Source organism: Carettochelys insculpta, chromosome 28 (assembly GCF_033958435.1).
Source record: "Carettochelys insculpta isolate YL-2023 chromosome 28, ASM3395843v1, whole genome shotgun sequence".
NCBI lineage: Eukaryota > Metazoa > Chordata > Testudines > Carettochelyidae > Carettochelys > Carettochelys insculpta.
The window spans coordinates 10975784-10997188 of record NC_134164.1 but is presented as its reverse complement, the minus strand read 5'-3'; the positions used below and the strand labels follow the sequence as shown (position 1 = coordinate 10997188).

The 21405-nt window shown below is 47.2% G+C and overlaps 1 protein-coding gene across 1 annotated transcript; it reads right to left on the bottom strand.

Moving 5' to 3' along the window:
- Positions 1-3721: 3721 nt before the first annotated feature.
- On the bottom strand, positions 3722-20505 carry LOC142002860 (aquaporin-5-like). The gene is made up of 4 exons (XM_074979316.1): positions 19987-20505; positions 8628-8789; positions 7724-7804; positions 3722-3910 (listed from the first exon to the last, which is right to left on the bottom strand). Exons 1-4 carry the CDS (start codon positions 20503-20505, stop codon positions 3722-3724), a joined length of 951 nt encoding a protein of 316 aa, XP_074835417.1.
- Positions 20506-21405: the final 900 nt, after the last annotated feature.

Sequence of the window (21405 nt, the reverse complement as noted above, 5' to 3'; positions counted from 1 at the left end):
TTGTTCTTTACAAATCTGTGCTAGCTGTTTCCTATCATCTTGTTTTCTTCCAGATGTTCATAGATGAATTCCTTGCTCCATTATCTTTCCTGGCACAGAAGTGAAACTGAGTGGTCTGTAATTTGCTAGGTTGCTCTTATTCCCCTTTTATGTATGGGCACTATATTTGCCCTTTTCCAGGCTTCAGGAATCTCCATGGTCTTCCATTACTTCTGGAACTCAGATTGCAGGAGTCAGAGCCCTAAGTGCCGGCCATTTTCCCATGGGACCAGCTACTTTAACAGAAAGCAAGACCTGAGCTTGTGTTGGCTGGGAAATGAAACCAGACCAGCTGCTTGGAAGGTAGACATGCTAACCGCTGCACCACCAACATTTTCCTATGCACTGGCATTATGCACTGATGTGGTGCATAGGGAAACTTAGAGAAACTCAACCTACCAGGGGCTTAAATCCTTGAGGGGCCCAGCTGGTTTGAACTGGAAGTGGGCAGTTACAAGGCAGTCAGTCTTCAGGCTGGAGAGGAACAAAGCGGAGCCAGCCTTCATTGCCCCCCAAGTTCTGGGATATCCCTCAGGTCCTCCGCTCCTCAAAATGGATTGGACTGACTGTTTCTGGGCTAACAACTGTTCTGTGCTGTGTTCCTGTCAACTAGTAAAACTTCTGTGCTACCTGTGAATCACATTTGACTGCGGATGATGTGTGTGTGCCCGGTGCCCCCCTCACTCCATGACATCTGGTTGCAGAAGTGGGATCCAAACCACAGCCCCAAAACAACTGGAGACTCAGTCTCAGCAGTAGCCCAGACCAGCCCTCCCTCCATGTGTCTAAGGAGAGTGAGTGCGTCTCCATGAGTCTTTTGGTCCTTGGCTGCTCTGGTGAGACTTGAGCAAAGGCGGCGTCCGAGTGCACCAGGCAGCTGTACCTTCTCTGTTATCACTACTGATTATTTGTGCTACTGTCACATGTAGGATCCCTCATCACAGACCAGCAACAACCAGCTTGGTGCTGTACACACACAAAGCAAAGGGACAATGACAACTGGCAACTGGCCCCACCAGCTCGTTTGCAATATCTACCAAACAACCATCAGAGGAATGAAAAGTTTGGGGTCACTAATAATCACAGGTGGCTGTGAAAGGCTCTGCCTCCCACTAGGAATCCCCTGAGCCATTAGGATGAGTCTCATTCATCCCTTGGCAGACTATGTATTGAACAAGTGTGACAGCTCCAGCGCTGAGCGCATAATTAATTTCTCAGGTCAGTGGCAATTCCAAAAAATCCCAGGCAGGCCAAATTGATTCTGACATTTGTCTGAATTGTGAAAGTCCATTTTGAGGCTGGTCCAGATTTGTACCTGAGAATCCCATACCCCTGACAAGCCCCCATCCAGTCTGACAACAGGTTTCAGGGGTCTAGGGAAAGGGGAGGAGCACCAACACCTCTCCTGGCTGGTTTGCAAAACGAAATGATCTGTGAACATTCCTTACACAGTCAATGTGTGGCTTTTTGACTGAGGATGTTGTGAAGGCCCAGACTATAACGGGGTTCACAGAAGAGCAGTCCATGAATGATTATTAACCAACATGAGCAGGGATGGTCTCCCTAGCTTCAGTTTTCCAACAGCTGAGAGCAGGCAGTTGGCCATTGCCTGTTCTGTTCATTCTTTCTGGGGCACCTGCATTGACCACTGTTGGAAGAGGGGCCATTGATCTGACTCAGCATGGCCAGTCTTCTGTGAACAGTTTCAGGTTAACCAAACCAAATGTTTCTGCAGAATGAAACTGGGCATGACAGAATTCTATTTTATTCAGTAATTGCTGGTAAATCTCAATTTCACCAATGCACATAGAAACCAATGAAAAACGACAATTGTAACACACAATCACAGAAAATAAATATGCCACTTGAGAACGTAGCATGAGGTTGGTGGCTATTTACTTTGTATAGTTTGACTTGCAATAGCAGCTGTTTGCTGAACAGTAATAAAGCTTTAACTTTTTGAAATCAGCCTTCACTGTAATTAATTAATTATTGCTGAGGTCTCCCTCGATAAATCCCCACAACTGCAAAAGTGAAAACATAAAAAAGTGCTTCAAACTTTTATATTCTCCAGACAAATTAGAAAATCACAAAAATGGAACTCTGCCAAGCTGAAATAAAACCAATTGGCTGTGAATGCAGAATGCTTCACCCAGCCCTGCGTCTCATACCATCTGCCTCAGCAGGCAGCTGCTGCTCTGGTGACTAGCACAGAACAGGACTACTCTGAGTATGGTTATCCAATCAGTTTTTCACCCACCTTATAGTAGACCCATCTAAGTTGTATTTGCCTAATTTATTGATAAGAATATCATTTGAGACTGTATCAAATGCCTTACTAAAGTTGAGGTATACCACATCTACTACTTCTCCCTTATCCACAAGGCTCGTTATCGTATCAAAGAATGCTATCAGATTCATCTGGCATGATTTGTTCTTCATAAATCCATGCTCGCTGATCCCTGTCACCTTGCCACCTTCCAAGTGTTTGCAGATGATTTCCTTAATTACTTGCTCTATTATCTTTCATTGCACAGAAGTTAAACTTCCCTTGGAAATAATGTCAGCTGGGTTACTGTCAGTACAAACCACCACCACTCAGCTCAGCTAGAGCAAGAGTGGGCAATAATTTTTCATGGGAACACTCCAAGATTTTGGTAAGTAGACAAGGGTCACACTTCTCCATGGAGGGGGCATGGGGTCTGGGATGGAGGCTGGGTACAGAAGGCAGCTCGGGTTAGGGGACTGGGGTCCAGGAGGGAGGTAGGGTGTCTGAGAGGGAATCTGGGTGGAGGAGGGAGCTGAGACCTAAGGGAGGTTATTGTGGTGCAGGGTCTGGGAGTGGTATGAGTGCAGCAGAGGATACTGGACTGGGGGAGGGATGTAGGAGGGTGCAGGGTCTGGAAGGAGTTATGAGTTCAGGAGAGGATTCTGGCTTCAGGGGTGCAGGAGCAGGTGCAGGGTCAGGGAAGGAAGTGAGGTCCAATGCCAGAAGCAGGCAGTGGCTGGAAGGTGCTTACCTAATCGGTTGTTGGCTAGCAGCACTCTCAGGCAGACTTTCCTGTTTGGCAGCAACCCCAACTCATTGGTTGTTCAGTGTGATTCTTTGCACTGGTTGGGGAAGGCTTCACTCCCTGCCCTACCCCCAGCAAAATCTCTCAGTTCCCATTGGACAGTTTTGCACACTACTCCCAGGTCCCAGCAAACTCTCTTAGCTCCTATTGGCTGGAAACCAGACAATGGGTGCTGAAAGCCCCTAGCATTGGTTTCCAGCCAATAGAAGCCAAGAGATTTTCCTGGAGGTAGGCCAGCACCCAATGCATTTCTCCCTCCACAGATGTAGGGGCCAGCCACAGGCTGGATTAAAAAGCTTGGTGGCTCAGATCTGACTTGCAGACCATATTTGCCCTGCCTGAGATACAGCAAGGATGGCACTGGGACAGTTTGCTGGGTTTGGGGAAATTATGGAAGATAAAATGCAAAGGGCATAAAAAAAATCAAAGCATGTCCCTATTGGCTTCTGGCAGACAGTATGAGAAATATGGCCCTGATTATCTAAAGATGGTAAATAGCCCAGTTGGGAGCACAAAGTCCATACTGATGCTGCCCATAGTTCCTCAGTCCCCAGGCGTGACACTGCATTGCTCACCAGCTGTTCTTTGTACCTCTCTGCCTTTGCTCCTCAGGGTGTCTCACTCAGGCCCATCTCCTGGGTGGTGCTCTCAGCCTTGGATTTCAGTCTGCAATCTCCCTTCGGTCCCTCCTGTAGCCTTGTCAGCCACTGGCGGCAGCCACTGCCTGTTGGGGGCAGCACCACCGCATTGAGAATGGCTGCAGCTAGACCACCGACAATTGGGCCCACCCAGAAGACCTGTACAAAGAGCAGGAGCACAGATGTTAATGGGTTGGAGCAAATCTGGGACCACCTGGGCTGGGTTTGCTTTCAGATATAATGGAAGTGGCTATGACCTTCCATTTTTTATTGGCCAGAAGGACAAGACAAAGGGAGAGTGGGAAGAGAGGAGTGAGCTGGGGGTGTGACCTCCTGGGAAGGGGTGGGGCCTGGAGAGAAAGGAAAGGGAAGCACAGCTGGGTGGAGTCACAGTTTAGGCACCTCTGGTCCTCCAATTTTTGGGATGCTTCTGTTGCTCTTGGTTTCTTGCCTGTAGCAAACTGTCCAAGGTGCTAAAGCCACGTCTTTCTCTAGGAGCAACATGAGTTAGGATACTCTCAAATGTACTGCTACTTTTTTAATGGAGAATTCATGGTCTGCAGCAGAGCTGCAGGAATAAGACTCTTTGGTTTGCTGCAAATTCTGAAAAATAAACAAAAAAAATCCCCACCCCCTTGTTTCAGGTATAGAACAGAAAACAAATCTACTTCAAAGCTTTTGTCAAATAAAATGCTAAAAAAATATTTGGAGTCAAAATGAAATGTTCTATTTGACCCAGCCACCAATATTTTGATTTGATTTCAAGATTTTTTAAAATGTTGGTGATTTCATCGAAATGAAGTGAAATTTTGAAACAAAGTCTTTTAAAACTGAAAAATGGAAGATTTTCATTTTAAAAATGTCAGAATGAAACATTTCCATTTTTCAGGTTTTTTATTTTCCAATTAAAACAATTTTGTGTAACGGACATAAATTTACTAATAGATTCAGTGTCCCTGAAGCAGTGTCCTTACAAGGGAAGGAAGAAAGCCTCCCTTGCTGTGTATTAAAAAGGCCCCCTGTCTTTAAGGTGCTGGAACTAGGGGTGCTGGGACTGCCACGCCTCTGTGTTGAAGCAGTTTCCGTGATAGACAAGGTGTTCAGCATGGATCAATGACTTTCAGCACCCCCTCTAAAACCCAATTGTTTCAGCACCTTTGACACCCCTAGACAGGGTCTTTTTTTCTAAAGCAAGAGGAGCTGGTACTCAGCCAGCTCCCCACCCACTAAACCCAGCCATTCCCATGGCTGGGGCTGTGGAGGTGCTAGTACTCAGTACCAGCAAGTACCCCCACAAAAAAAACCACACACACTGTAAGGATTGGGACTCAGAAATCCAGAGAGTGTTGTCTGCTGTGGCTTGACTGTACCTATGTAGAATACAGGCAGGGACGCCAGCAGTGAAGTATAGTTAATGTTGCCAGACACTTGCCACTATAAGACCCTTTAAAGGTTGCAGTTCCTTTGCCATACTTTAAGGCTAGGGCTGCACTGTAGCCCTGTCTCAAAGTAGCATACCCAATTGGCATTGTGCAACTTGCATAAGTTATTTTGAGGTAGCTCATTTTGAACTTGGTGCTGGCCACACAACACAGAAGTTCAGTTTCAAATGTCCAGCTACCTCTCTCGTGAGGGGCAGCAGGAATGAAATACCAGGCTCAAAATAGCCCTGGCCACAGGGTTTCTATTTCAAGAGACAAATATATCCCAACATAGAACCCCCAGTGTAACCATAGCCTGTTTGTGCTGATATTCCCTGTGTAGCATGGCAAGTTTAGGAGAAATGACATTGTTTGGCCCAAGTTAGAACAATTCCCAGTCCTGTCCCATTGGGAAGCTCTAAACCAGCAGGCTTTGGAGCAGGACCTTTAAATGTGCACCCTTTTGTGTGTAATTGCAGCTATGCTCCTACTAAGGCCACAGTGAGCACTGAAGGACAACCGCCAATGACCAGCACTGGAATCATCTGACAAGATCTCCAGCTGGTGCAGATCAGCCCTACTCCATTCAAACAGCACAGCAGTGTCTGGTTGCCCCAGTCAAGGCTTCAGCTCACAGGCATCTACCACTGCAGTAGGACAAGTGGCTCTGTTAGTCTTGTGAAGTAGCAGAGCAATGTAGTTGTTTGCGTGTTTTGCCCTTTTTTAAAATCCCTCCACTTCCATTGCAAGCTGGTTGGTTTTATGGAGGCATCAATCACCAAGGAAGCTAGGTGGGATTACTCTCCACCTGTATCCAGACTGAGAGCTTTAATAAATCCACCATGTGGGAAGCACTCTCTGCCACCCTCATAAAGCCAAGAAGGGGATTGGCCACGTCACTCTCAAAGGCAGAGACAGTCCAAGCTGCAAAGGCAGAGTTGTCAGCAGGTGAGAAACACGCCAAGCTTTTCCAAACCTGCAGCAGTGTAAGCACCTCTTACACTGATTATATGCCTGATTACATGCTTCTCTACACCACTGTAAATCAGCTGTGATCTATTGGACCAAGGGGAGTGGCACCGGTGTGAACCCAGAGTGAGGTCAGAGACAAGCTCTGTGCTAAAGGCCAGCTGTGGTTATTCTCTGCAATGAACCTGATTCTGCGACCACTACTGACTTGGAGAACGCTTCACACTGTACAGGGCAGAATTGTTCTTGACTCCTTCTAGCCCTGCTGAAGCCAGGACAGCCATATGGAAGTGAGCCAGCTAGTAAGTTCCAGCTTGTGCATCATCAACAGATCTGGTTACTGTGATGAATGAAGGCGTGTGCATGTATATCCTTAAAAATGTTTCTCCTAGACCTCAAGAAGGAAATTACAGCCAGTATGCATGTACTGTCTATCATGGTCTGTAATTTGGGGAGGGAGGTGTCATGAATGTGTGCCTGTGAAGGATTAGAGAGTGGGTTCTCTCTTGACAAGCAGCCAGGTAAGCCAATGGGAAGAGAGGTGGGGATTTTTTGAATTAAAGAAATTACGTGCTGAGGAGTCTGTCTTGTGTGTGGCCAGAGGACAGAGACAGATGTTTAAGCCTGAGAAGGCTTAAGGAATTCCATGAATATGCAGGTGACAAGGAGATCAGGGCATACAGATATGTAAGTAGAGAAAAATGTTTAGTCAGATGAGATCAAGTTATTTTTTACTTTGGCTTTGGTGCAGGACTTCAGACTAGCTGATGTACTCCCTGTACACTGTAACTTCGAAACTGAATCACAGGGAAGTTATTCTCTGTGTTTTAACCTTTTTGTTATTGCCATGTAACTTTTTGCAATCAAATACTTTATTGTGTAAATCTTTTGTTATGGTAATAAATCACGTTATTTTAAAGGCAGTAATTTGATTCCTGTGTCCTAGAGGGGTCTGTTTATATCCATGCCAAAGACTGAAAGGTCAGTTAACAGACTGCAGCTTAATTTCTTCCTCCTCTTTGTTTTCCAGCTCTCTTCTAAGGGAGAGTTAAGGGCTTGGGTTACGCCACATGGAGACATCCCAAGTGTATTAGCCTAGGTTTTTAAAAGGGGTTCTGTCTCTTGGGCAGTGCCAGGTCAGGGAACCTGTGACCTTGGGAAGCTTTTAAGCAGAAGCCTATAGAGGCAAGGTATTTTTAAGGTTTCTTGAGGGCACCTTCCTTCTGCACTCAGAGTGGGGAATCAACCTTGAAAGTTACTAATCTTCTGTCAGTTTAAAACATGCCATTGAAGGCATGGGGCTGCACAGGTGTCATTGGGAGCCGAAACTGGCTTTCAGAACCTTTATTACTGTCAAGATGAATGAAAGGGAAAGGACCCAGCTTGACCTTCAGATCCCTGGGGGCTTTTGCAGTTTGGTAGTTAGAAACTACCCATCTTTTTTACTTGTACCTGGGCACACTAAATCTGAGTAATCAATAAAGTGAGAGACCCACAACGTCCTCTGTACAGTCACTGTCTGAAAAGAACCACATGTACAGCACTGCACAGTTTAAAGGAGGCTTGTAAAGAGCTGACATACCCAGTGGTTAGCAAATTCAAAAGTAATCAAAGCAGGGCCTAGAGACCGGGCCGGGTTCATGCTGCATCCGGTGTAACCGATCTGTAGAGGAAGAATGACAGAGACACGAGGTAAACAAGGAGATTGCAATTGCCGATAGAGTGAAAGCATCAGGGTCTCAAGTAGCAAAATAATTTCTGCAGCTGCATCAGCCCTACCCCTTAAGGTCTGGCTACATTTCAGTTAAGCATTGGTGGCAGGCCTTTGTCTTCTAATCTGGGCTGCAAGGTGCTAAAATGCAGTCAAGACCTTTGGGCTCAAGCCAGAGCCAAACTCTGGGTTCCGTTTAGGTGGAAAGGGTTGCAGACCTCAGGCATTACAGTGTTACAGCCTATAACGGGGACCACCTGCTTGCAAGCACCCCTCTGTGGCAAAGGGGTGCCATGTAAGGTCTTTGCCTGATCAGCTCCAAGGCTCTCAGGCTAGGATCTGACTAGCCCTGTCCATGGTGATGTCAGCTCTTGGGTTAGCCTTGTGGCCAGTCTTTGACACCTGGGCCTTGCCCAGGTCTAAGTTCAGCACACACTCAGAGCTGTCCAAAGTGTTGCTGGTCTCCCAGACAACACAGAGATCTGCCTGGGTCAAGTCCCTAAGAGGAACTGACTAGCCCTACCCCAGACACTTCTCTTATACCGGTCTGCTGGGTCCTGATTGGCTGCCAGAGAGACAGACACTCTGTCCTACCTGGAGGACCTCTCTTCTTCTCCTCTGGCCGGGATGGGATGTGGCAAGGACCCTGGCCTCTGGTAAGGCATCAGGGCTTAGTCCACTCCATTACAAAGCCCCACCAACTGAGACTCCTGAGTGAAAGCCAAGATTCCCAAAGTAGTTCAGGCTTCCTACGTGAGGTAACCAATGTACTCACAGCAACCAGGTGCCCCAACATGACAGAGAGCCCAATGACCAGGTGTCCACCCTTGGAAGGGTCTCTCTTGCTCCCGGACATGGCAAGAATGCAGAGGACCAGCTGGAAGGAGACGATTGCCTCTATGCTTAGGGCTTGCAGCAGCGTGACCCCCGGAGCCAGCTGTTCTCAGAATCAGAGACACAACAACAAGATTACAAAGCTGAGGGGTTCTGTTGGGGCAGGCCCAGCCTCTGCTGGGCTCTGGGGAATGTCAGCAGATAATGACTTGGGAGCATTCTCGGGGGTGTTCACAGCACAAGAGTACAGGGCAAGCTGAACACAGCGTGGGCAGCCGCTCCCTGGAGGAATTGCACCAGTAGGTCCTTTCAGGCTGGAGCCCTTCATGGTTTGTGACTAAGTGTCTTTCTTTTCTTCCACCATCATTTACAAAGAGAAATCGGGGTGCTGAACTGGTACACAGACCAGCAGGGTTCAGTTCCCGGCACAGCCATTGGCCTGCCCTTCAGCAAGTGACCTGTGCCCCAGTTTCCCCATCTGTACAATGGGGATAATGATACTGATCTCCTTGTAAATGGCTTTGTGCTGTACTAATGGAAAGCCCTCGCTATCAGTTTTGTTATCAGCAGCAGAGTGGTTTGGTAACTTGCACCTGTATGTGAACACACTCACTCACATACACAAACATCAAGCTGCTCACAAGTGTGCCATCGCAGAGACACAATAACCTCCACCCTCCATTTACCCTACTTCCACATTTGCTGGCCCCATGCTTTGACACACAGGCACTTCCACAACCCAGCCACACACACCCCACCACTGCCAAACTCACAATCACACATCAGCCCCTTGTCCTGCACCTTCCATTGCGCCTGCACAGATGGTCAGAAATGCACCATGTCCTCAATCCCTTCCCCTTTTGAAACAAAGCCCTCACTCAGGTTTATCAAATCAATTTCTAAGGATGTAAGAATGGCCTCAATGGGTCAGCTCAAAGGTTCATCTATCCCAGTATCCTGTCTTTTGACACTGGCCAATGTCTGGTGCCCAAGAAGGAATGAACAGACTAGGTAATCATCAAGTCATCCATCCCCTGCTGCCCATTCCCAGCTTCTGGAAAACAGACTAAGAGCATCATCCCTGCCCAGCTTGGCTAATAGCCATTGAGGGACCTATCCTCCAAGAATTTATCTAGATTCCACTTGTTTTTTTTTAACCCTGTAAAAGTCTTTCTCTGGCAAAGAGTTTATAAGAGGTTGATCACATGCTATAGGAAGAAATACTTCCTTTTGTTTGTTTTAAATCTGAAACCTATTTGTTTAATTTCTGCCCCCCTTGTTCTTGTGCTATGACAAGAAATAAACAACACTTTCTCATTACAGTCTCCACACCAGTCATGATTTTATAGATCTTTATCATATCCCCACTTAATTGTCTCTTTAACAAGCTGAAAAGAACCAGACGTTAATTTCTCTTCATATCGCAGGCATTCCATACTCTTGATCATTTCACTGCCCTTTTTCATACATTTTCCAATGCTCAGATATCTTTTTGGAGACGAAGTGTCCACATCTTCACACTGTATTCAAGATTTATACAAATGCAATATTATATTTTCTGTTTTATTGTCTACCCCTTAAGATTCCTAGGATTCTGTTAGTTTTTGATGCTGCTACACACTGGTTGTTGTCAGAGAACTGTACACAATGACTCCAAGATTTCTTCCATACACAGTAACTGCTAATTTAAACCCCATAGGTTTTTACATACAGTTAGGATCATGTTTTCCAATGTGCATTACTTTGCAGTTATCAACACTAAATTTCATCTGCCATTTTGTTGCCCAGTCACCCAGTTTTGTGAGATCTCTTTGTAACTCTTCAGCATCTGTTTTGGACTTAACTATCTTGAGTAATTTTGTATCATCTGCAAATTTTTCCAGGTTCACTGTTTACCCCATTTCAGATCATTTATAAATATGTTGAAAAGTACTGGTCCCAGGACAGATCCATGGGGGACATCACTATTTACTTCTCTCCATTCTGAGAACTGACCATTTACTCCTATCTGTTGTTTCCTTTCTTTTAACTCGTTACCAGTCCATGAGAGGATCTTCCCTTGTATCCCATGACACCTTACGTTGCTTAAGAGCATTCAGTAAAGGATCTTGTCAAAATCTAACTACGCTATATCCATTGGATCACCCTTGTCCACATACTTGTTGACTTCCTCAAAGAATCCTAGTAGACTAGTGAGGCATGATTTCCCCTTACAAAACCCATATTGACTCTTCTCCAAAAATTGTGTTTATTTGTGTGCCTGGTGATTCTTGTTCTTTACTATAGCTTCCATCAGTCTGAAGTTAGGCTTACTGGCCTGTAATTGCTGGGATCATTTCTGGAGCCTTTTTTAAAAGACAAGACACTGGGCCAGAGGAATATTCGGTCTGACCTAGTGTGGGCGTTCTTATCTTCTTATCCAATCATCTAATACAGAAGTGGATTTAAATGATAGGAAAGCCTACTTTTGTGTCACAGAAGTCACAGCATCTATGATTCCTAGAGATCTCCATGACATATTCTGCTACAGCCCCAGTGCCTTGAAATTGTAGGTGTCAGCCCTTAGGGCTGATTCCAACTATCCAGTTTAGCAGTCCCTCATTTATGCTTTGATGCATTGTCCCCTCCAAGTCCCAAGCAGTACAGAGACAATAATTTCTCTTTGACAGGGTTTTTTATTCCCTTCCCCGCAGCATTCAAAAGGTGATGGGAGGAGGTCTTGTGTACATCCTCTTCATGGCATGGGGGAAACAATCAACAAAGCTGTTTCTAACCTGATGCTCCACAGTTATTTGTCTGGTGTCTCCAGGCCTTCTACAGTTGGGAAGAAGATGTCACTTCTTTGGTATACTGTATTTCACACCCTCTGAGGGTCTAGCTACAGTACCGAGTTTTTGAGAACACCAAGAAGTCCTGTGGCACCTTATAGACTAACAGATATTTTGGAGCATAAACTTTCGTGGACAAAGACCCACTTCATCAGATGCATCTGATGCAGCGGGTCTTTGCCCATGAAAGCTTATGCTCCAAAAATATCTGTTAGTCTGTAAGGTGCCACAGGACTTCTTGGTGTTCTCAAAGATACAGACTAACACAGCTACCTCTCTGATACTTACTACCAAGTTTTGTTGACAAAACTTATGTCAACACCCAAAAATTGCCAAAACAAAAATAGCCAGAGCATGTTCACACTAGTTCCCTCTGTCCACAGATCATGTCTGTGTTGGGGACATCATCATTGACAGAGTGAGCAATGCATTGTGGTATGTATCCCACAGTACAGTATTGTAGGAAGGCTGGTCGATCCCTGTGCAATTTGGGATTCCCTCTGAGTTCTCCCACAGCTTTCTCAGCTTCTGAGAGCCTCCTTGTGAGTAGCTTCATGAGCTCTGGGTGCTGAGGAATGCCAAAGCAACACAGCAATCTATCCCCCTCCCCCTGCTGCAGCAGTCTGCCTGTCCCATGTTCCTAGCACAGGGCTGTACAGGAGCAGTCCAATGATTTGTTCTTTGTTTGTTCCTCAAACAGAGCAGATCTGGAGACATCTACGGTTACCAGAAGATCAATGCAGTGGCAGTCGACCTTCCGGGGTTTGATTTCATGCACCTAATGAGGCTGTGCAAAAATGGAACTACCAGAGTTCCACCACTGACCCTGGTACTCTTTGCTGTTGGGAGGAGTAAGGGAAGTCAACAGGAGAGTTTCTCCCATCAACCTCCCACTGTGGAGACAGCAGGAAAAATCGGTTTAGGACGTGTCAACTCCACCTACTGAATTCACATAACTGGGGTTGCATATTTTAAATCAGTATTTTCCCTTGGTGTAGCGCTGGGCTCATTAAGCTGTCACATACTTCCCAGACCCAGAGCTCTGAAAGAGGATGGGTATGTGCCTGCTGGGCAGTGGAGATCAACCACTGAGCAGAGCCAGCAGGGCAGGAATTGTGGGATACTGGTGGAAGTCATTTCTGGTGACAAAACAAACAGCAGTGTCTACACTTGGTCGTTCTCCACAATAAAGGGAGGAGAAAAGAAAAATAGTCTCTTCAAGGGGTGGAAGTTTTTTATTGCCAAAACTGGGCATTTTTCCCAACAAAAGCCACATTGCAGTGTGAACGTTCTCATTGTTTTGTCCCCAAAAGGCAGTTTTTGGAAGCAAAACATGTTAGTGTAAACCTGCCATAATACTTCTCTCCTGACCTTGGGGTTTTACAGCTATAACAATCACTTCCTAGTTACTGCACAGACACTTAACTATCACTTTACATCATGGCACAGAGAGGTGCTTGCAAGCAGGTGGACCCCACTACAGGTTGTAACACTGTAGTTCGGATGTGTGGCCTGAGGTCTGTAACCCTCTCCATTCACAGGGAACACAAGGGCTTGGCTCTGGCTTGAGCCCAAAGGTCTAGACTGCATTTTAGCATCTTGCAGCCCAACTCAGAAGACAGAGGCCTGCTGTCAATCCTTCACTGCAGTGTAGCTGGAGGGAGGGCTTTACATCATGGGCTACAGCTCTATTCATATGTGTGGCATCCAACAAGCATTTTGTAAGATTAAACACAAACCAAGTTTTTCAAATGCTAATGTCTGTTTTAACAGCACTCACACACTGGGAAGCCAGACCAGTTTCCAGCTCCACAGTCATCAATATTCAGTGAGGCCCAGAAACTTTGGCATGAGGTGGCTACAGGTCTTCCAGCATCATGGCATTTACGTCACAAGAGCTACAGAGTTACATGCCATCTTCTTTTACTCTTAGCTTGAGGTCCTTTTTGATTAACCTTCTCATTGTATTGCAATCTGCCTTTCGTGTGAGTCAGAGCTTCGTTGCTGGCATGTGGGAGCAACTAGTCCTCTGATTATATAGTGGATTCCTCTTTCAGCAAGAACCATGTCACAGCAGCCCCTTGCTCCCACCATGAGCACATAAGCGAGAATTCTGCATTTTAATCACAGACGGAACAGGGACAAGCTTGCTTATGATTTGAAGACTTTTTAGTACACCAGGTCTCACATCCACACTAGAGCATTCTCTTCACATTTGTGTTGAAGACTCACAGTTTCATCTTTGCAGATATTATTTGTGAACTCCATATGGGACAAAGAGTCTTGAAGGCAGCTGTTGCTTTCCCTATCCTGGCATTGCTATCCCTATCTGTTCCTCTGTCTCTGCCCATCATGCTCTCCAAGGAGGTGAACTGCTCCACATCTTCCTGGTCATCCCCTTTCACTGTGATGGCGTTGTTGTTGGACTGGTTGATCCTCATTGTCTTGGCCTTTCCCTTGTGCTCAGTCCAGTCATTGAGGCAGTTTTGTCCAGTGTTGTAACCTTTTCTTCCATGTTTTCATGTCGATGTGAAAGAAGGGTGACATTGTCAGCAAAACCAATGTCCTCTAGCTGTTTGAAAAGTGTCCACTGAATGCCTCATTGATGGCCACCTGCTGTCCTGCTCATAATCCAGTCCATTGTGATCAAGAACAGAAAAGGTGACAATAGGCACCCTTGTCACGCTCCTGAGAGTGTGCTGAAGGATTCTGTCAAGACACCCTTGTAAACAAAAGAGTTCACACATTGAACAGATCAGGTTAATAATTTTGGATGGGAGGCCACATCATTGCAGCAGTTTCCACCAAGTGTCCCTATCAATACTTTTGAAGGCTTTTTTGAAGTCTATGAAGGTTATGTACAGGGGGTGAGCTCCACACAAGCAATTGTTCTCTGATCACTCTGAGAGTTGCTATTTGGTCAATTTCTCACTTCAGAAGCTAGCCTGTTCTTCCCTGAACTGTTTATCAATTTCTGTCACAGAGCCATGGACTCCCCCATTCAAATCTTGCCAACTCTTATTTACTTTACTGGGAGTTTTGCCTGGGTTAGGACCTCAGAGCTGGCCCCTTAGAGTGGAAAAGTTTGCTGGGTCCAGACCATCCTGCCCAGGTCCCCAAGACATCAGTTCAGGATTAAAACTGGACAAAATTTGTTGGGCAAACTCTTTCTTTTTTTAACCAAAAAGCAATGCAGAGTTAGAGGGACTGAAACATTTTACATCCTCACATCAATTTCATGGAACTGTTTCTGTTGAGGAAGGGAGATCCGAAAAAATGAAACCACATTGATTTTTTGAATTGAAGTCACTTTTTGTTTAGAATTTCATCTTCAGTTTCTGTTTTTAAATTTACAGGGCTTTATTCAAGTTTGCTTCCTACTGTGCATGTAGTTCCAAGAGCAGACAAGATGACAGGTTTGAGACCGGGGGAGGAAAGTCTTGGCACAATGAAGTCACTGGGAAAACAGGGTTTCACTGGGTGTATTACTTGGCAAGGTCAATGCTGTGGCAACTATGGCAGTTAAACCCCATTCTTGTGTCTTAGCTTCAGGGTGGCTGCTCAGCCCTAGATCTGTGAAGGATCTGGTGGCATAAAGGTCATTGTAGCTTTATGGAAATGCTGAGACCAAGCAGATGATGTCAGTGTCACTCAGGTTCATGGGGCTGTGGGAAACCAGCAGCTGACTCCACTTGTGTCACTCTCTATGTGAACTTTCTTTCCAAACTGTTTGATCTTAATGTTGGGGCTTTTAATTTGATGAGTTTTGCTGCATGAACAAGAACCAGGCACCAAGCAGCTAAAAGGCTGTACCCTGCTGTACTCCTGAATCCCACGGTGAAGATCTCCTTTTGCAATCTCGAGCTACCACTCCTAACACACCTCTCTCCTGGCTGGTGGAGCACCCTGCAGTTCTAAGCCTGAAAACCCATCTACCTCTGCTGAAGCACATGAGCTGATCTGAAGCTTCTCCTGGTTGTTCCAGTCTTGAGGGCCCCAGCTCTGACCTGTCCTGCACCCTGATCTTCCAGACTGCAGATGGGAGGCTGAGGGGTAGCAAATTGTGACTGCCTCCCCCTAAAATAGCCAGATGTCAGTCACAGTCACCGGCAGAGAATTGTGACAAGGGAGAACAGTGGGTCTCTGCATTGCCAATCCCATTGGCTGGGGGTGCAGAAGGAAGGAATGTGCTGGGGCCCCAATGCCCAGGAGCCCAGGCAGGAAGTTTTGCAGGGCAAGTGATGGGGGAACTGGAACTGCTTTCACAGTCCTGGGAAACTTCTGGCTGCAGGAGTGATGTGGAGGAGCAGGGAGGGGGCACGTGGTGCAAGGACTGAGTGGAGAGGGAGAGATGGTCCATGTGGTAGGGGTAAGATAGTGAGATCACTGTGCCCTGGGATGGGATGCTGTTGGGTTGAAGGAGGGGGCATTTTGTAGCAAGATTTTCAGAGCAACTCAGGAGCAACCCAGCCCCTCAGCTTCTGACTCCGTCTGCTGTCACTGTCACTTTAGGAGGCTATGGCAGGGGCCAGGTCTTCCCTTAAATGACCCCAGAAAAAAGAAGTTCTCCATGTGAATCCATAGCCATGTAGCAAATGTAGAACCTGCCTGTAAACCCAGAGACAATGCCAATGACTGGCTAAGTTATCTGGCTTGTGTTTTACAGGGGGTCACAATGGTCCCTGCTCACCTTGGAATCTAGGAATAGCCCTGTATGCCTGCCTGGTCCTCAGTTTTTGCCCTTGCCTGACCTGGTCCTTTTCTCCCTGGTTTTACTCTTCCATTCGCATTCTATCAATAGAACTGTAACAGAGAGGAAGCTGTGCTAGTCTATACACTATCAAAACAAAAAGCAGTCAAGTAGCACTTTAAAGACTAGCAAAATAATTTATTAGGTGCTCAGGGGTCGCATAACATGTTGCATAACATGACCCCCGAGCACCTAATAAACTATTTTGCTGGTCTTTAAAGTGCTACTTGACTGCTTTTTGTATCAATAGAACTCTGGCTACGTCTACACATGCAGCCAACATCGAAATAGCTTATTTCAATGTTGCGTCATCGAAATAGTCTATTTCGATGAATAGCGTCTACACCTCCTCCAGGGCCGGCAACGTCGATGTTCAACTTCTACGTTGCTCAGCCCAACATCGAAATAGGCGCAGCGAGGGAACGTCTACACGTCAAAGTAGCACACATCGAAATAGGGATGCCAGGCACAGCTGCAGACAGGGTCACAGGGTGGACTCAACAGCCAGCCGCTCCCTTCAATGGCCCCTCCCAGACACAGTTGCACTAAACAACACAAGATACACAGAGCTGACAACTGGTTGCAGACCCTGTGCCTGCAGCATAGATCCCCAGCTGCCGCAGAAGCAGCCAGAAGCCCTGGGCTAAGGGCTGCTGCCCACGGTGACCATAGAGCCCCGCAGGGGCTGGAGAGAGAGCATCTCTCAACCCCCCAGCTGATGGCCGCCATGGAGGACCCAGCAATTTCGACGTTGCGGGACGCGGATCGTCTACACGGTCCCTACTTCGACGTTGAACGTCGAAGTAGGACGCTATTCCTATCTCCTCGGCTGCGTCTACACGTGCACGCTACTTCGAAGTAGCGGCAGTAACTTCGAAATAGCGCCCGTCACGTCTACACGTGTTGGGCGCTATTTCGAAGTTGAAATCGACGTTAGGCGGCGAGACGTCGAAGTCGCTAACCCCATGAGCGGATGGGAATAGCGCCCTACTTCGACGTTCAACATCGAAGTAGGGACGTGTAGACGATCCGCGTCCCGCAACATCGAAATAGAGGGGTCCTCCATGGCGGCCATCAGCTGGGGGGTTGAGAGATACTCTCTCTCCAGCCCTTGCAGGGCTCTGTGGTCACCGTGGGCAGCAGCCCTTAGCCCAGGGCTTCTGGCTGCTGCTGCTGCAGCTGGGGGTCCGTGCTGCATATACAGGGTCTGCAACTAGTTGTTGGCTCTGTGTATCTTGCACTGTTTAATGAAAGTGTGTCTGGGAGGGGCCCTTTAAGGGAGCGACTTGCTGTTGAGTCCGCCCCGTGACCCTGTCTGCAGCTGTGCCTGGCTCCCTTATTTCGATGTGTGCTACTTTGGCGTGTAGACGTTCCCTCGCTGCGCCTATTTCGATGTTGGGCTGAGCAACGTAGAAGTTGAACATCGACGTTGCTGGCCCTGGAGGACGTGTAGACGTTATTCATCGAAATATCCTATTTCGATGTCACTACTTCGAAATTAGCTATTTCGATGTAGCGTGCACGTGCAGACGTAGCCCTCATGAGGTTAGCGACTTTGACGTCTCGCCGCCTAACGTCGAAGTTAACTTCGAAATAGCGCCTGATGCGTGTAGACGCGACGGGCGCTATTTCGAAGTTGGTGCCACTACTTCGAAGTAGCGTGCACGTGTAGACGCAGCCTCTGTCACTCAGGGATATGACAAATCCACTCCCCTCAGCAATGCATTTACACCGAGCTAATCCCTAGTGTAGACAGCACTACATCAGTGGGAAAGGTTCTCCTGTTGATATAGCTATTGCCTCTCAGTGAGGTGGATTACCTATGTCAGCAGAAGAAGCTTGCCAGTTGGTATCAAAACATCTTCTTTTTGATGCCCCAAGGCAGAGCTGCAGCAGTGCAGTGTTTTAAGTGTAGACCTCTCCTCAGATTAAATACCCTCCTTTGCACAAACATAAGCAGATACAATCTCTGGAACTTTCTGGCACCTTCTACCACCCTTTTGGTGGATGAAAGGCTGGATAAATGTAAACAGTGTGCCCTTGTAGCCAAGAAGGGTAACAGAATTTTAAGGTGCATTAGAAGGAGCATTTCAAGCAGATCTAGAGAAGTGGTTGTTTCCCTCTATGTGGCACTGGTGAGGCCACATCTGGAATATTGTGTCCAGTTTTGAGCCCCCCCCCCAGTATAAAAAAGATGTGGATGTGCTGGAGCAGGTTTGGCGGAGGGCAACCAAAATGATTAAGGGGCTGGTGCACATGACCTATGAGTATAGGCTGAGGGATTTGGGCTTGTTTAGTTTACAGAAGAGAAGACTGAGGGGTGGTTTAATAGCAGCCTTCAACTTCCTGAAGGTAAAATCTAAACAGGATGGAGAGAAACTGTTCTCAGCAGTGTCAGATGGCAGAACAAGGAGAAAGGAGTTACAGAGGGAGATGTAGGTTAGATATTAGGAACAACTGAAGCACTGGAATGTGTTGCCTAGAGAAGTGGTGGATTCTCCATCTCTTGAGGTTTTTAAGTCCTGGCTTGACAAGGTCCTGAATGGGATGACTTGGTTGGGGTTGATCCTGCTTGAAGCAGGGGGCTGGACTAGATGACCCTTTGAGGTCCCTTCCAGCTCTATATTTCTATGATTCTATGACTCTGTGACAGCGGGAGACAAAAATGCCTCCACCTAGCATGACAGGCTATGCTGCAAAAGGTGTGACTGGAGCTGGCAACAGAGCATTGCCAGGGTAGGAGACCTCCTCACAGTTCCTCCCAGCCCAGATTACTGTTCCAACCAGCAACAGATGATTCTTCAGAGGAAGGTGCACACAGTTTTACCCCCGAAATTTGGGAAAACTATCATGAATTTGCAAAATGTTTTGGTGTTGCTGACACTGCATTTTTCAGCAGTGAAAGGTTTTGGGCAGCTGGCCCTGGTCTATGCTACAAAATGTCTTCAGTGTCACTACATTGCTCAGGGGTGTAAATCCAGCAGGTGGATTAAGCAAGGTAACCACAGATGTCCTAGCTTGTCAGCTTAGAACATCTTCATTAAAAGCATTACAGCAGTACAGTTGCGCAACAATGAACCATTTTAAGTGCACACCTGTCCTTAGCCCGAGTTTTACTTCTGTACTCTTTGGGACTTTTGTAAGCATTCCCTGTGTGCTGAGTTCCATGCAGACAGTCACTTCAAATATACACACACTATGATCTCTCTCCTTGCGACGTCACAGTGTTTCCTTAATCTAAAATTCTTTTAATATAGAAGTGAGAGTAGCTGGCTTGCTCTTTGTATCTGGAAACAGACAACATGCAAGAGCTGGGCAAATGATTGGTGTTTTGGGGTTGTTCAATAAAAAAAATAATTTGTTTTAGTTTTTCTTACTAAAACAAGCAAAAACTATAGTAAAAATTCATTTCAGACTAAAAACACCTGAAACAAGATGGAAACAAAGAAAACCAAACTATTTTTTCCAGGCTTTGTATTCTTTTTCATCCCCTGGTTTTGCATTCATTGCTTGGTCTATAAATCTCTCTAAATTCCAAAATGAAACATTGATATGAAGGGCAAAGTCAAAATGTGTCATCGTGAAAGGATCTGAACCAACTGGTTCCAACACAAAGTTCAGCCCCCCCGCCTGCCCAGTCCTAGGCCACGCAAAGTTGGTCACTTTAACATACCTGGCTCATGTCCTATCAACTTCCCGTGGCCCTTGAACCTTTCACTCACCTTGTTGACACCCATCTCCCCCCGGGTGTGTTCTGGAGTCAGCCCATAGAAGAGAGCTGAGGCGGTGATTCCCCCAAGCAGCTGTGCTATGATGTAACACATGGCCCAGGCAGGCCTCACTCTCACAGCCACCAGCATGGAGATGGTCACTGCTGGGTTCAGATGACCACCACTCAGAGGCAGTGTGCAGTAGGCCATGAGAGCTGCTGAGCTCCCAAAGGCTAGCGACACATGAAGCAGGTTGTGGGAGGCCAGGTTGCAAGGAGCCAGCATTCCCACATCTCCCAGGCTGTGGGTGTTGGCCGCAGCTGATGGGGCTGAGGACAGGGTACCACTCGACTCAGAGGGGTGGCTCTGGGTAGGGCTGCCCAAATTCTCTGGGTCAGCTGCAGGCTGACTCCACAGAGTGATGGAGGCCATGCCAGTGAAGAGAAAGATCCCAGTGCCCAAAAACTCAGCCAGCAAAGCTTTGAGGAGACACATGTCCCAAGCGCTGCAGGTCACCCGGGGCAGCTCCATCCTAAACACAGGGAGTGATCCCAGGCACGAGTGATGCACTAGGGCTCAGTCCTGTTCCCTTTGCATTTATACTCTCATCCCCTCCCCCGCCCCTTCTGGAGCAGGTGCTCCACGGACGTCAGCAGGAGGCAGGAACTGGCTCACAAATGTATTGACTTAAGCTGGCTTTCCAGAAACCCACTCCAAAGGGTGCAGTGCCAAAACCAGCCACTAGAGGCGTTGGCCAGAGCTTGGCTGAGGGGGATGCAGCCAGGCCAAATGAACCTGGCTTGGGCAGGGGGGCAGAGGCTAGGCGTGAGGCCTGAGATGGGTGTGTCGCTGCTTCCATGCTGGAGAACAGCATGCCACCCTCCTGCAAGGCGCATGTCCTGCTGCACCCCTGAGGGGCTGTGTCTGATGCAGGATTCCCTTTGGCTGAGGGGATGCTCCATCCCTCAGCACTTTTATGCATGGGGAGCCAGCACCTTCCATCCTCCTTTTCCCACACAGCACAGGGCAGCCCCCAATCCATGGCAATAGTAATATTGCCTGGCTAGCGTGCAGAGCTCTCCAGCCGCCGAGGCAGAGCTGTTGCTGGATTAGCTCCCCCTTGGGCTCAGCTGTCCACAGGCTCCACTGCTCACTCTGTCTCGAACTGGGGATACGCTCCGCTCCCATTTGCCCTTCTGCCAAGTGGGTGGTTGGCTCTGGCCCTGCACCATGTTATTACTCAAGCACCCGGTTAGCAGAAAACCAGAGGTGAGATTATCCGGGGGACGGGGGGAGGGGGGCTGTGATCCAGTTTGCTGACCCTGCTGCAGACAGGAAATACCATACATCCCCCAGGATGCAGTAAGAAAAAATAGGCTTTTCTAACCCAAACTTGGACCCTCATCATTTTACATGTTCCCCATCACCACA